Here is a 14,684-nt window from a genome sequence, read left to right as displayed (position 1 = left end):
ATCTGGCTGAAAGGGAGGTCCTGTCAGTGGCATCACATTTGCCAGAAACATGAAAGTGGATTTAATTTGAAACTTTCTCTATACTGAGTTATGGTTGGTGAACAACTGAAGATTGAGTAATTAACTTAAGATACTTGATCTTGGGGCTGTTTATTTATTGATGTAATTATTTTATTCGAAATATTTTATAACAGCCATCCACTACTACTTATTTGTGTTATTCGTAATCTTGTGGGATAATAGTTCTAAAAATGTATGAAATTATATTCTGGATTTTTTAAAAAAACATATATATTTTTTCTTGCATATATCTGCAGTTTTATTTTTTAAATAGCTAGATACATATACTATATGTATCATATTTTAAAAGAAATAGCACATATGGTCCAGACTATCTTTTTTTCTTAATTCAATGAGATTTAATATTTTCATAAGTTTACATTTAACTCAATCACATGAGAGTTGAATTCTGGACAAAGAAAATAGATTTACAATCAAAATATGAATTGTTCAGATTGAGGGCAATAGAAGAAGGGGATGACAGAGAATGAGGTGGCTGGATGGAGTCACGGAAGCAGTAGGCGTGAGCTTAAATGGACTCCAGAAGATGGTAGAGGACAGGAAGGCCTGGAGGAACATTGTCCATAGGGTCGCGATGGGTCGGACACGACTTCGCAACTAACAACAAAGGCAACAGAAAGATAAATATAAGGCTCCAACAATTCTGTGGTTTAGAGAATTGATTAATATAGAAAACCATGGATAGCTGTAATGAATCATGGCTTCAAGTTATTGATATGTATTGCTATAAATTATTTTTTTCAGCTTTCCTCCCTTCTTTTAAAATTTTTGTATTTAGTTATTAAAAATAAAAATAAAATCAGCATTTTATATTATACTACCAAATGTAACAAAATAGCAGTTTGTACTAATTTAGAATTGTACTTCTAAAAAGAGACTAAAACCCAGCCTATAGCTATGCTTTCACCTGATAAAAAGCCATTATTATTTAGGCTGCTTTGACAGGAATGCAACTCAACATTTCCCCGTTTATTCTCATAAATAAAGCATTACAACTTAGCACCAATTTTATTTTACTTCCAATACCACATTCGTATTATAAAATACATTCTATGGAAGCAACATATTCCTTCAGCCATCTCCTCTCTTAGAAAGGTGCAATGCTTTATAAAAAAATTATAAAGGGTTCAATCCAACATCCAACCTTCTGTCATAAAAAAAATGAGGCAAATAGAGCCCCATTACATTTTTTTATAATGTCCAAAAGTTTCTGGAGCAAAAAATATTGTTAGATCTTCTTGAACTAAAACCTTTGTCTCTTATTTGATCCCTTAAGAGGGAGTTTTAGGAGCTTGGGAATTTTGTCCAGTAACAAGAAACAAGGACAGAAACAAAACGAGACCGTATATATTGTTCTCAAAATAAACCACAGAAAACTACTTGACTTGTCTCTTCTCCACATGCTCCTCCCAGAGGAACAGTGATGGAAAGTGACCTGCTTGCTGACCTAATGGGAGGTCTGAGACAAGTTTTGGATTAGCTGAGCTTAGCATCTAGAAAAGCTGCAGCTAATTAGCTCCATTAAAAGCCTGGTCCTAACAATTCACAGCGGAGGAAAGTAAGTGTAGTCACAACTGTAATACAAAGATGGATGCAGCAGTGGGAGGGTAAATAGGGACTGGAGCATTACAGTATAAAATATAAGGGGCACATATATCCTACTCACGTTTATGATTTTCATTTCTGTGGACAGGTGGTGAACGTGTCTCCTGTTCTTGAGCATCATCCCCTTCCTCGCTAGCAAGGTGAGTGTGAGCGTAGTGATAGCTCAGTCCTGGTCGATTCTTATAGCGCTTGCCACAGACTACAAACACAAAAGATGCAGAGAACAATAAACAGGATCAGCAAATGATATATCAGAAGTACAGAACTCAACTTACATAATTCTATACAAGTTGTCTGCCTATGTCAGTCAACCAAAGTTCTATTTCTGTTTCTTGATGTAAAGTATTGCATCCCAAAGAATTATACAGAAGAATTGCTTTGAACCATATATCATATATGAACCATAGTGTGAGTACAGAACATCTGTGACATTCTTTAAAGCCATCTGATGTTTTTCAGGCTTTTGAACAGCTCTGAAAGAAAAGTACTGCTGCTCTGCTTTAAGCATTCCATTCATTAAAAGTAACATTGTTAGCGGGAAAGACCAAGTCAAGCTGTGAAAGTCCTATTAAGCTGATTTATTGTTAAAAACCTATGCACAGGAATCTTCTCAACTAATGGACAGCATCTGCTTGGAGTTAGATAAGGGTGAACCAAATTCAAGGGGAGGTTGGACTTAGTCCATTTGTGGCTATGTAGAGATTCTAGGCTGATCCCTCTTTTAACTCTGCCTCTTGCCTCTGCCAGTCCTTCTCCTACAAATATGATAGTTAAAGTATGGCTGTGTGACACATGTAAACCCAAAGTCAGTGCTTCAATTGAGTATGTAAGCTTGGTGGTACAGTGGTTAGAATGCAGTATTGCAGGCTAAACTCTGCCTATAGCGGACGTTGATCCTGACTGGCTCAAAGTTGACTCAGCCTTCCATCCTTCTGAGATAGGTAAAATGTGAACCCAGATTGTTGGGGGCAATATGCTGACTCTGTAAACAGTTCAGAGAGTGCCATAAAGCACTTTGGAGCAGTATATAAGTCTAAGTGCTATTACTATGTGTGGTTCCCTGATTCCTATCCTACCCATCTTGTCTCTTATCATTTAGAAATGACCACCATTTGGAGAATTGGATCCTGCATCTGAGGCGCATATTAAATATACATGCAACATCTATATATATAATGCACAGCAAGTAGATTCAAACCAATCTACTGTATTGAGTAAAGACTACGAGACATTAGACTATGTGCTGTCTAATAAAAAAGTCTATTCCACATCTGAGTATAAAATACAAGATGAGACTTTGCTTTAAATTAGTTGAGTTGAAACCAGTTGCTGAGGCTTAGTGATCAAAGCTGAATTCACTGCTGCATATCTCATATTAAGTTTAACAAAAGCTGTCCTCTCATAGTCTTTACTCAATACAGTAGATTGGCTTGAATCTACTTGCTGTGCATTATATATTAAGTTAGAATAAAAAATAACAGGTTAACAGAATAAAAGAGTTAGAAGGGACCTTGGAGGTCTTCTAGTCTAATCCCCAACTTCTGGAGGCAAGTCGGTCCACTGATTAATTGTTCTGTCAGGAAATTTCTCCTTAGTTCTAGGTTGCTTCTCTCCTTGACTAGCTTCCATCTGTTGCTTCTTGTTCTGCCTTCAGGCGCTTTGGAGAATAGCTTGACTCCCTCTTCTTTGTGACAGCTCCTTAGATATTGGAACACTGCTATCATGTCACCCCTCGCCCTTCTCTTCGTTAAACTGAACATACCCAATTCCAGCAACCGTTCTTCATCTGTTTTTGCCTCCAGTCCCCTAATCATCTTTGTTGCTCATCTCTGCACTCTGCACTAAAATGCACTGTCCAAGCACAGAGAAAGTGTAATATGTGGTCCTTGATGACTGCATGATTTTCATTTGCATTAGATATTTATGAATTTGTTTATAGTATTTATGTCTTGGTGGTCTTTTGTGTGTGTTTCTGGACCCGTTTTTCTCAAGATAAACACACACTATAGATACCCCCTATGAAACTTAGTTTAAGTGAGTTGGTCTTTGGAAGAAAAAAATCAGCCATTTATCTGCCAAACTTCAGTGGCATGATTTCAGAGAGCCAGAAAGTCACAAATACAATGTTTGGGAATCACAGTTGCAATATCTGGGATAATGAATAAATATTAATTGTTTATCAAAATATGTACAGAATCATGATATGATATAGATACATTTGCACTGACAAGTGTGAAATGAATAACCAGTATTTAAACTGAACATATTTTAGGCATCCCATCTATCTGTAACTCAGAAAGCAAGTGCAAAATTCAGACTATTACTTCCACTCTTAGGAGTTATAGCTATCATGGTGAAATTGAAATGAGTTCATGGAAGAAAAATGCCTAAAAGAAACAGAAGTAAGGGTACAGGGCAACTGCCTTGAAACATGGGAAGAAAAAACCTACACTAATTTGTATTAGTCATCAGGAACAAAACAACAGTGATTCTTATGCAACACATGCATTTCAACACTGTTATTAACCAAGAACATTAATTAAAAGGCAAAAGTCAAGAATGACACGGTCATTGCTGAGAAGACTTTAAGATTATAGTAAATGCATTTTCTTCAAAAAAATAGTAAGAAAAATATAAAAAAGGTAAAGGTAAAGTTCCCCCCGACATGCATGCTAGTCGTTTCCGACTCTAGGGGCCGGTGCTCATCTCTGTTTCAAAGCCGAAGAGCCAGCGCTTGTTCGAGGACGTCTCCGTGGTCATGTGGCCGGCATGACTAGATGCCAAAGGCGCATGGAACGCTGTTACCTTCCCACCGTAGTGGTCCCTATTTTTCTACTTGCATTTTTATGTGCTTTCGAACTGCTAGGTTGGCAGAAGAGTAACAGGCACTCAATCTGCTACGCGGCACTCGGGATTCGACCCGCCAAATTGCTGACCTTCTGATCAACAAGCTCAGCGTCCTAACCCACTGAGCCACCGTGTCCCTAATAAGAAATTGTGCTATCTGTTTGCATGAAACATCTGTCACTTTGCACTCTACATTTACCTTGGAAGAAAAGGGTTCAACTTGATGGAACAAAATTCTCTAAAGTGAATTATCAGGGACAAAGCACCTAAAACTGAAGGGAATATTGGAAATTCTATATTGTTTTTGAACTGAATTTTCTATAAACAAAAATATTCTTCATACCTATGATGGAGACAAAACATAGTCAAAATAAATAAAATAGTAACACATCCCATGGGGTCAAGGTACTTGTTGATATGTAGATGATTACTTAACTTACATTTTCTACCCATGGAGAAAAACCCATCAATATAATGATTGATTGACTTATTGATTATGTGCCATCTAGTCAGTGTTTTAGCAATAATATACTATAGATGGATTTTCTCCAGAACATTAAAAGAAGGCAAAGAGTTATATTGGTTGTGATAAAGGTTGGAGATCACTTCTTTATATATTTCTTTTCTTTTTCTTCTTTCTTCTTCTTTTCCTGCACTTTTTTCTATTCTCTTCTTTTTCTCTAAGTGTACTGGGGTTTTTTATTACTGTAATCAAATTCTCAGTAAAAAATACGTTATTAAAAAGTTGAGTAAAAGTCTGGAGATTACTTACTGTCACAAACATAAGGTTTGTCATGGTCATCCATAGAAGAAACATCATTCCTTCGCCTACCACCGCCAGAGCCTCGGGCCTAGAATGAAACCAAGATATTAATGCAAAAATTACGCTTTATAGTTATCCCAAAACATTAAACTCAAAATAATTTCACAAATCATACAGTGAACTTTCTGCTTTGTCATCATTACTATTACATATTCATGAGAAGAGCTGCTCTTGAGCAGATTAACGAATTTGCGCTAGCTTTGAAAATATGAAGTTACTTCTGATATTGAGTTGAAGAGCTGCTTGTAGATTCTGCAGCGCAAGAAACATACATCTATTCTAGTCACTGTCAGGAAGATGTAACAATTGTTCCACATAGGTTGGTAGAACAATATGCTTGGGTACTCCTAGGGTCCTCAAACAACATTAGTACTACTGTGCTACTCTTCTCCCCTATCTAAGTTGCAGCTTCTGGAAATTGGGAAGTTCCCATTTCATTGTTGCACATTGCCTTGGACCAGGTGGGAATTGCAACATAGCAACAAGTTCACTCTTTCATATCCTATTTGAATTCTCAAAAGAACTACAAAGAATTTGTGAAATGAGGCTTATTAAAATTAAATTAAAGTACATGCTGCTAGAATTAAGAGAAGCAAAAAATAAAATACCTAGTCCCATATATGTACCTTGATGTACCTAAATGTCTCTTTTTTCAAAGTCGTGGTTGATGGGGTGTGTGTACATTAGGTTACCACTGAATAATTTTACTATTACTGTTATGCATACTGTTGCATAATCATTTGCAACTGCACCTAATCTTCACTGAAGTGTATAAAATATCAAGTATACAAAATAAGCATGAAAACATCCATGTTAGCTGTATAATTTGTGCTTTAGAGTCTCAGATTTTAGTGCTCCACCATTTTATAAATCCTCAAATTGCTTTCTGTGGATTTACATGTCTTTGGCCTTCGAATCTCTTTATCAACATTCCCATAATGGCCTCAAGGGGTTGGCAAAAAGACAACCACCCTTGAAGCACAAACTGAGAGCTTCATGCATGCTCTCATTGCTTCACTCTGTGGCATTTAGTCATCTACAGCTGCTTTCAGCTTCTGCCATCATATAGCAAGAATTGATGTATACAGCTGAAAAGCTTCAGCAGAGCAGCTTTGGAGCACTCAAATGCCGCCAAATGGGAATGCTTGCCAGGAGAACAGATGAAGGCACCTAGGTTTAAAAATGAAATCATGCTGTGGAAAGAAAGGGACCTGCACAAGTTTGGAATGACTGGCATATTCATTCCTCTGTATTCTTTCTGCCTTGGATCTTTTCTTATTAGTTCTCTGAAACAATTAATTAGGAACCTTCATTCTAGCTATAATTTAGAAGATCCAGATTGCTTCAGAAAATCTACTGCAAGTGGCAGCTGAGTGCAGAGAAGGAGAAAGTCCCATTTATTTAAGGAGAAAATCTGGTGTACATAAGTCAATCACATGTTTTGGAAGTATTCCAAGGAGAGAGACTAAAGCTTGGAAATGAATGTGAAAGAATTAAAATACATTAAAGCAAGGGTGGGCAAGTTGATAAGATTTACTTTATGCTTTATTTTTTATAAGCTGCAAAAGCTAAAGGTAAAGGTTTCCCTGTTCAGCTGTGGCCAATTCTAGGCATTGTACAACATTGTGCTGGCCTGCCCAACTCGCATGACTGCATTTCAGGAACTTGGCAACCTATTTGCATTTACAATGCCCTGCAATCATGTGATCACCATTTGCAATCATTACTTCTGGCTTGCCCAAAGAGTCAATGGGGAAGCCAACAGGAAGTTTGCATGAGGAGTGCTTGTTGCATTTGAGATCTATTCTCCCTTGCACTGAAGGATTTTCCCCTCTCTTCCATGCACTTGTGAGTGGGTGGGGGTAATTCTCCTGTGTGCTGGAGAAACATACCTCATATCTGGCCAAAAATGTGAACAAACACCAACTTAATAACTGCAATTGCGGGAGCTAGATTATGATTGTTAAGTGAAGCAGTCATGTGGCATCTAGCTTAATGACTGCTTCACTCAACAGCCAAGATTCCAGGCCCAATTGTGGTTATAAATGGAGGACTATCTGTACACTAGATCATTGTGTTTATATGCAAAAACTGAATCTTAATTTTACAGAATTTTACAGAAAATTAAAGTAACCAGCATGACTACCCAAAATCTTGTCAAAAGAAACCAATTAATAACCACATTCAACTGATGAGGAATACAAAGGGCAAGAACTATGTAATTAGCATATCATCAGATGTGGCAGACATCTTTAGTTTTTCCTGGCAATTTGAATTCCTATTACTAAATTATTGAGAGTCAGAACACCTTGGCAATCATCAGAGAATCTCTGAGTAGTAATAGCATCAATATATAAAGTTTAACTTGCAAGGGTTAGCAAAGAAAAGAACTAAGTTTCAACCTCTTTATTAATTCCTCCTCTGAGGAGGTTCATTAAAGTTAAAACAAGGACACCTTTCACAAGGCCAGTATGATATTTCTGCTTTCCACAATTGGAATTACATTAAAAGTAGAGATCTAGCAATAAGCTGATTTAATTGCTATCTTATTAAATTAGTAATTGCTTTTTAGTTTTCAACATAAAGTTGGGTATTCACCTAAACACATAAAAATCAATAATAAGTTTATGTATTAATATAAGGGTTCAAATTATGACATCTTGCAAAGAGATGATAAGAGAAAGCAAGGAAATGAGAAAGCAGTTCATCTTTCATTGAGATATTGCACGGTTCTATCGGACAAAGTAGACTGATCCAGCAACTAATATATTAGGACCATGATCAGTCTTAACATGATAATAATAAGCAGGCATATAATTATTATATTAGCATATAATTATTATTATTCCAACTGAATAATAAGCAGGCATATACGTAGAATGAAGGCTACTGCTAAGCTTGTAAGCCGCCCTGAGTCTTTGGAGAAGGGCGGGATATAAATGGAATTAAAATAAAAAATAAAATAAATGATAGAGAGATTTCATGTGTATCCTCTCAACTGAGATCTGAGTTGGAATAGTTTAGTGGTAAAGCAAATACTGTGCTTACAGCTTGGATAATCTGCAGACACATTTGGTTTTTAATCAAACATTTTTAAAAAGTGTTTCTAGCATTTTTTAAAAAAATTATTCCTAGGTTCTAGAAAAAATAAAAGAAAGAACTCGTTTTCCCATTTGTAGCATCCTATCATTACTTATGTGCCTTAGCTTTCTGCCAATTGTTGGAGAGAATGGACAAAAGATTGCCCATTCCTGTTCCACAGCAATTATGCCTCTACAGAAACTACAGACCATAGCTGCTCAAGGTTGGCAAGTTCTCCCACGTTTGCTGGGGAATTTCAGAAGTTGAAGTTCACACAACTTAAAGTTGCCAAGTTTGAGGAACACTACCCTGGACAGTGACCAAATAGAGCATGACCACTGTCAGCAAGAAATCTGAGATGGACTTCAATATATTGTCAAGTCCATTTCATATTTTCTGCTAAACTTACAGGAAATGAGAATTGAAGCTATGTATATGACATTCAATTCAAAATAGCTATGTATATAACAGAGTGAGCGCCTGTTACTCGTCCCAGCTTCTGCCCACCTAGCAGTTCGAAAGCACGTAAAAATGCAAGTAGACAAATAGGGACCACTACGGTGGGAAGGTAACAGCGTTCCGTGCGCCTTTGGCATCTAGTCATGCCGGCCACATGACCACGGAGACGTCCTCGGACAAGCGCTGGCTCTTCGGCTATGAAACGGAGATGAGCACCGGCCCCTAGAGTCGGAAACGACTAGCACGCATGTGCGGGGGGAACTTTACCTTTACCTTTTTATATGACATATAGGGACGCGGTGGCTCAGTGGGTTAGGACGCTGAGCTTGTCGATCAGAAGGTCGCCAGTTTGGCGGGTCGAATCCCGAGTGCCGCGTAGCAGAGTGAGCGCCTGTTACTTGTCCCAGCTTCTGCCAACCTAGCAGTTCGAAAGCACGTAAAAATGCAAGTAGAAAAATAGGGACCACTACGGTGGGAAGGTAACAGCGTTCCGTGTGCCTTTGGTGTCTAGTCATGCTGGCCACATGACCACGGAGACATTCTCGGACAAGCACTGGCTCTTTGGCTTTGAAACGGAGATGAGCACCGGCCCCTAGAGTCAGAAACGACTAGCACGCATGTGCGGGGGAACCTTTACCTTTTTTCCTTATATGACATATATGAACAGGAATGAGATGCCTCCCCAAATTCCATGTGATTCAAGCAATGACAGAACTTCACTACTTCATGGAACAATGGTAATGGATTGTTGACAGAATTCCAATTCTTTTATTCCCCTTAAGTACCAACTCAACATTAAGCTCAGGTGATTCATACAATGGGCTAAAAGTGAAGTAATAGATGTTGAACTGTTCCATGGCAGACTGAAAATGGAATGTCCTTTGTGTTTGCTTAATGTCCCTTTGTGTAAACAGCTCCCTGAATTTAATGAATTAATTGGCATATCAGAGAAGATGACAGTCTCTCCTCCTTGCACTATCTCAAGTTCCGGAGTTATGGTTTCATTGTTATAGGATGATACTTGAAGCCTTAAAATTACAGTCTGGAATTCTATTACCTGGAATCTAGATTGCAAATAGCAATCCAATTTTCAGACTTGAATAGGCCTCTCAACATTGCTAAAAAGGGAGCACAATGAAATGCTCGTCTGCACAAATATTGCATACATGCATGAATTGATGCCAGTTTAGGCATAATTGCTGTGTTAAACAGAATTTATATATTAGAATAATAGAATAATAGAGTTGGAAGGGACCTTGGAGGTCTTCTAGTCCAACCTACTGTTAAAGTAGGAGACCCAATATCATTTCATATAAATGGTTTTCCAGTCTCTTCTTAAAAACCTCTAGTGATGAAGCACCCACAACTTCTGAAGGCAAGGTTTCCCACTGTTTAATTATACTAACCATCAGGAAATTTCTCCTTAGTTCTATGCTGGTTCTCTCTTTCGTTAGCGTCCATTCATTGCTTCTTATTCGGCTTTCAGGTGCTTAATTTAGAGAATAGGTTAACCCTGTCTTCTTTGTGGCAGCTCCTTAGATACTGGCACACTGCTATCACGTCATCCCTAGTCCTTGTTGTTGTTAGTTGCGAAGTCGTGTCCGACCCATCGCGACCCCATGGACAATGTTCCTCCAGGCCTTCCTGTCCTCTACCATCTTCTGGAGTCCATTTAAGCTCACGCCTACTGCTTCAGTGACTCCATCCAGCCACCTCATTCTCTGTCGTCCCCTTCTTCTCTTGCCCTCAATCTTTCCCAGTCCTACTTTTCATTAAACTAGACATGCCCAATTCTTGCAATTGTTCATATGTTTTAGCCTCCAGTTCTCTAATCATCTTTGTTGTTCTTCTCTGCACTCTTTCCAGAGTCTCAACATCTTTTTTTATATTGTGATGACCGAAACCAGATGCAATGTTCCGGGTGTGGTCTCACCAAGGCATTATTAAATGGTACTGATACTTCACCTGTTCTTGATTCTATCCTTCTGTTAATGTGGCCTAGGATTATGTTGGCTTTTTTGGCAGCTGCAGTATAATGCTGGCTCATATTTAAATGGTTGTCCACTAGGACTCCAAGATTTTTTTTCCAGTTAGTACTATTGAGCCAGGTACTACTTATTCTACACCCATGCATTTGGTTTTTCTTGCCTAAAAGTAGAACTTCACTTTTCTCTACTTCTATCTTACTTTAGAACTTTGCAGGGTTTGGACAAGGGGGGGAGCCTCTTTACAGTAGCCATGTAATTCTAGGAAAAAGGCAGCTTCAGTCCTGAGTTACACACTAGAGCTGCCTTTGCACATCCAGGTGTTCACAAGTACCTCCTCTGAACAGAAATTGAAAGCACAGTACTGCATAGTTGGGAAGATTGTAATCAAATAATTTCTCTGCCAGTTCTGTTTTCTATCAAGAGTACTGTTACTGACAACTCAAGCCCCTGTTGTCCATTTTTTTAAAATGTATAGCCTGGAATAGTATCAAAGAGTTCTTCAAATTTTCAGTAAGAAAAATATTTTCTAATAGACTCTAATAAGGAAAGATGTGGACCAGCTCTAAAACTTACTCTGTTTGCTTACTAATATCCCAGCATTCACCAAATTCAAAAATACAGTCTGGAAATGGGCACTGCTAGGGCCAAAATGGTAGAACTATCAACAGGTGCAGTTATGTCTGCCTCTGTGTCCTATAGTCATCCTTAAGTATCAAACTGACAATGTGCCATAGATGTAAAATACTAAAATAAGAGAAAATTGCTTGTTTCTATGTTTTAAGCAGTGCAGATTCCCAAACCCTTGCTAAATTAGTGCAGGTCGGTCAGTGACCCAGAGCTGCTTCTCTCTTGCTCCATCTTTTAATGAATAAATAAAATGGGAACAATGGCCATCTTACTTTAAATGCTGAACTGCTTCATCTGCAGAAAGCAGAACTTATACAATTCACACGGACACGATGGGCAAATATTGTGAGCTTTTTTTCCCCACCCTATGCCCTGCCCCGACCTGAACTTTCTTTTACTCTCATTTCTCGGCTAGAAGAAAAGTGTGGGAAAAGAAAGAATGGAGAGAAAGTTGCCTCAAATATACTTCTTTTTCTCTTTAGAATGCATTCCACCCCATCTCCCATTAGAACAGAGCAAACCGGCATTTAAAGCGATAACGAGGAGATTTTTCTGTAGCCCCCTAATTCTAGCACTGGATGCATCCTGCATTCTGTACTTAGCATCTTCTAGTGTACCTGGAAACAACACAGCTCTTGTTTCTGCCAACTAGGACATTTACTATGAGGCTGCTGATGGAGTAGATCAGTCCTGGTGAATACAATAAGAGTTCTCTGCTGGGAAGCTGCTCCAGGGACCTTGTAGGGGCTGGGCTTCTCTCAGTTCCCAGAGCCTGCAACAGTTCACCCCAGTGGGCTGAGACAGACAAGCAGCAGCAACAGTAGGAGGTGAGGTGAGCTATCTGCCTACTGCGTGGGTTTCTTGCCAGGGGACCTGATTAGTGAGAGCCTGCAGCTGGAGCATCATGTGGAGAAGACTGATCAATAGCCAGCTCATCCCTGCTTTAAAACTGCCAAGGGAAATACACACACACACACACACACACACACACACACACACACACACACACACTTTCACTTGATCTACAGAGAGAAAACAAGCAGCAAATAGTACAAGTTATGTGCCATCACTATATATGAGTGTTTTCTATATCATTTCACTTCGTGATGGCTTTATACTAAAGATCAGAGAGCGGGAAAAAGAAAAACACCATTGAGCCACCCACAGAAAATTTGCAGGTGTGAATTAACTACCACACATATTTAATTGATCATCCCACACTTTTAGAACATACCACATACCACTGGGTGTCATTAAACTTTGTGTCTCTGTATGCATATATATAAGGTAAAGGTAAAGGTTCCCCTGCACATGCGTGCTAGTCGTTTCCGACTCTAGGGGCCGGTGCTCATCTCCATTTCAAAGCCGAAGAGCCAGCGCTTGTCCGAGGACGTCTCCGTGGTCATGTGGCCGGCATGACTGGACGCCAAAGGCGCCTGGAACACTGTTACCTTCCCACCGTAGTGGTCCCTATTTTTCTACTTGCATTTTTTACGTGCTTTTGAACTGCTAGGTTGGCAGAAGCTGGGACGAGTAACAGGCGCTCACTCTGCTACGCGGCACTCGGGATTCGACCCGCCAAACTGCCGACCTTCTGATCGACAAGCTCAGCGTCCTAACCCACTGAGCCGCCGCGTCCCTTGTTGCATATATATAAAGATGGGCAATATATAAAGATGCAAATTGGGATTATTCTCTCCTCCTCCTCCTCCTCCTCCTCCTCCTCCTCCTCCTCCTCCTCCCCACAAAGATAAAGCAGCTTACCCGTCCTCGGGCTCTGTTTTTTCGTTTTGGAATATCTTCTTCTATCTCTTCCTCTTCGTTCACTTCATCTGCATTCTCATCATTTTCCAAAACCCGCTGGAGTTGAAATAATAAACAATAATTAAAAACAAATCCCAGTGCAACGGAAGGCCTTTTTAGCAGAATTTAGCAAATAAAATATATCACAGAAAGAGAGACCTGGGAGAAACCACTTAGGTCATTAAATCCAACCTCCTATTTTGCTGGGACACAAATTAAGTCACTCCTACAGTAATAGATGAACCCACCCCATGAAGGGACACTTGCCACTTTTCCAGGAGATTGGTTAGGCTCTCAAATTGCTTTTAATGTTACAGAAACCATTTGGACATTCAGCTGAAATCTGCCTTTCTATACCTGAAATCTATTAAATTTAACTTAAACCCATCCATGGCCCCTACTTTATCATACATCCACTGTTGTCAAGGATAAACAGTCCCTGTTCCTTCAACCTCTCTAGATAAGACTTGATTTCTGGTCCCCTGATCAAACTTATTTGCTTTTCCCAAAATCTGATTCAGTTTGTCTGAATCCTTCTTGAAGTGGAGCCCATAAGGGGGTACAGAATTTGAGGCCAAGCTCACACATTTTATATCTGGCAAAAGAGATTTGAGAAAGTGATAACTTTACAATTCAAGAGGCATCTACAGGATACTTTTACGTCTAAATCAGATTTCCAAGTGGGATATAAAGTAGTTTGACTTAGTTGTCTTGTTGGATAACTTATACTGGAAACTGGATGTACGAGAGAAAATTTAGCTTTATTCTATAGGGGCATTGTGGTGGAGTGATGGCGCTGTTGTTACACTGCTAACTGCCAGCAGTTCGATCCTGACTGGCTCAAGGTTGACTTAGCCTTCCATCCTTCTGAGGTTGGTAAAATGAGGACCCAGAATTGTTGGGGGCAATAGGCTGACTCAGTAGATTGCTTGGAGAGGACTGTAAAGCATTATGAAGCGGTATATAAATCTTAAGTGCTATTGCTGTTGCACTGTAGTTCTGTTCATTCCTTTTGACTTTTTGACAGTTTTTAATACTATTAATCTAGATTTTCTCTCTCTCTCTCTCTCTCTCTCTCTCTCTCTCTCTCTCTCTCTCTCTGTGTGTGTGTGTGTGTGTGTGTGTGTGTGTAAAAAGGTTCCAGTCTTTGCTGTCAAACCACCACCAGAAGGTAAGGTTAGGAAACTATTGCTCAACGCCTAGGCCACTGATTTTTTCGGTACCACAGATGTGTCAACATATACACGAAACTCTTGGAGGTATCACCCAGCACATTAGAGTAGATACTATTAACATGCTGGGAACCCACACAATGATATTATTCCTTATCATCCAAGTCCTCCAAAATGTTTACTAGGTTTGAATGCCTA

General features: G+C 39.1%; 1 protein-coding gene across 5 annotated transcripts in view; it reads right to left on the bottom strand.

Moving 5' to 3' along the window:
* The window catches only part of DPF3 (double PHD fingers 3), a 250,009-nt gene that overhangs the window by 65,424 nt on the left and 169,901 nt on the right, over positions 1 to 14,684 (bottom strand). For all 5 annotated transcript variants that reach the window (XM_081315577.1, XM_081315578.1, XM_081315574.1 and 2 more), the window contains exons 5-7: positions 13,276 to 13,371; positions 5,306 to 5,384; positions 1,748 to 1,885 (exon numbers count right to left, since the gene is read on the bottom strand). In XM_081315577.1, coding sequence (XP_081171703.1) covers positions 1,748 to 1,885; positions 5,306 to 5,384; positions 13,276 to 13,371 — 313 coding nt within the window. The remainder of the gene's footprint in view (positions 1 to 1,747; positions 1,886 to 5,305; positions 5,385 to 13,275; positions 13,372 to 14,684) is intronic.

The sequence above is a fragment of the Vipera berus genome (assembly GCF_964194415.1).
Source record: "Vipera berus genome assembly, chromosome: 1".
Taxonomy (NCBI): domain Eukaryota; kingdom Metazoa; phylum Chordata; class Lepidosauria; order Squamata; family Viperidae; genus Vipera; species Vipera berus.
This window is presented reverse-complemented; position numbering and strand designations above follow the sequence as displayed.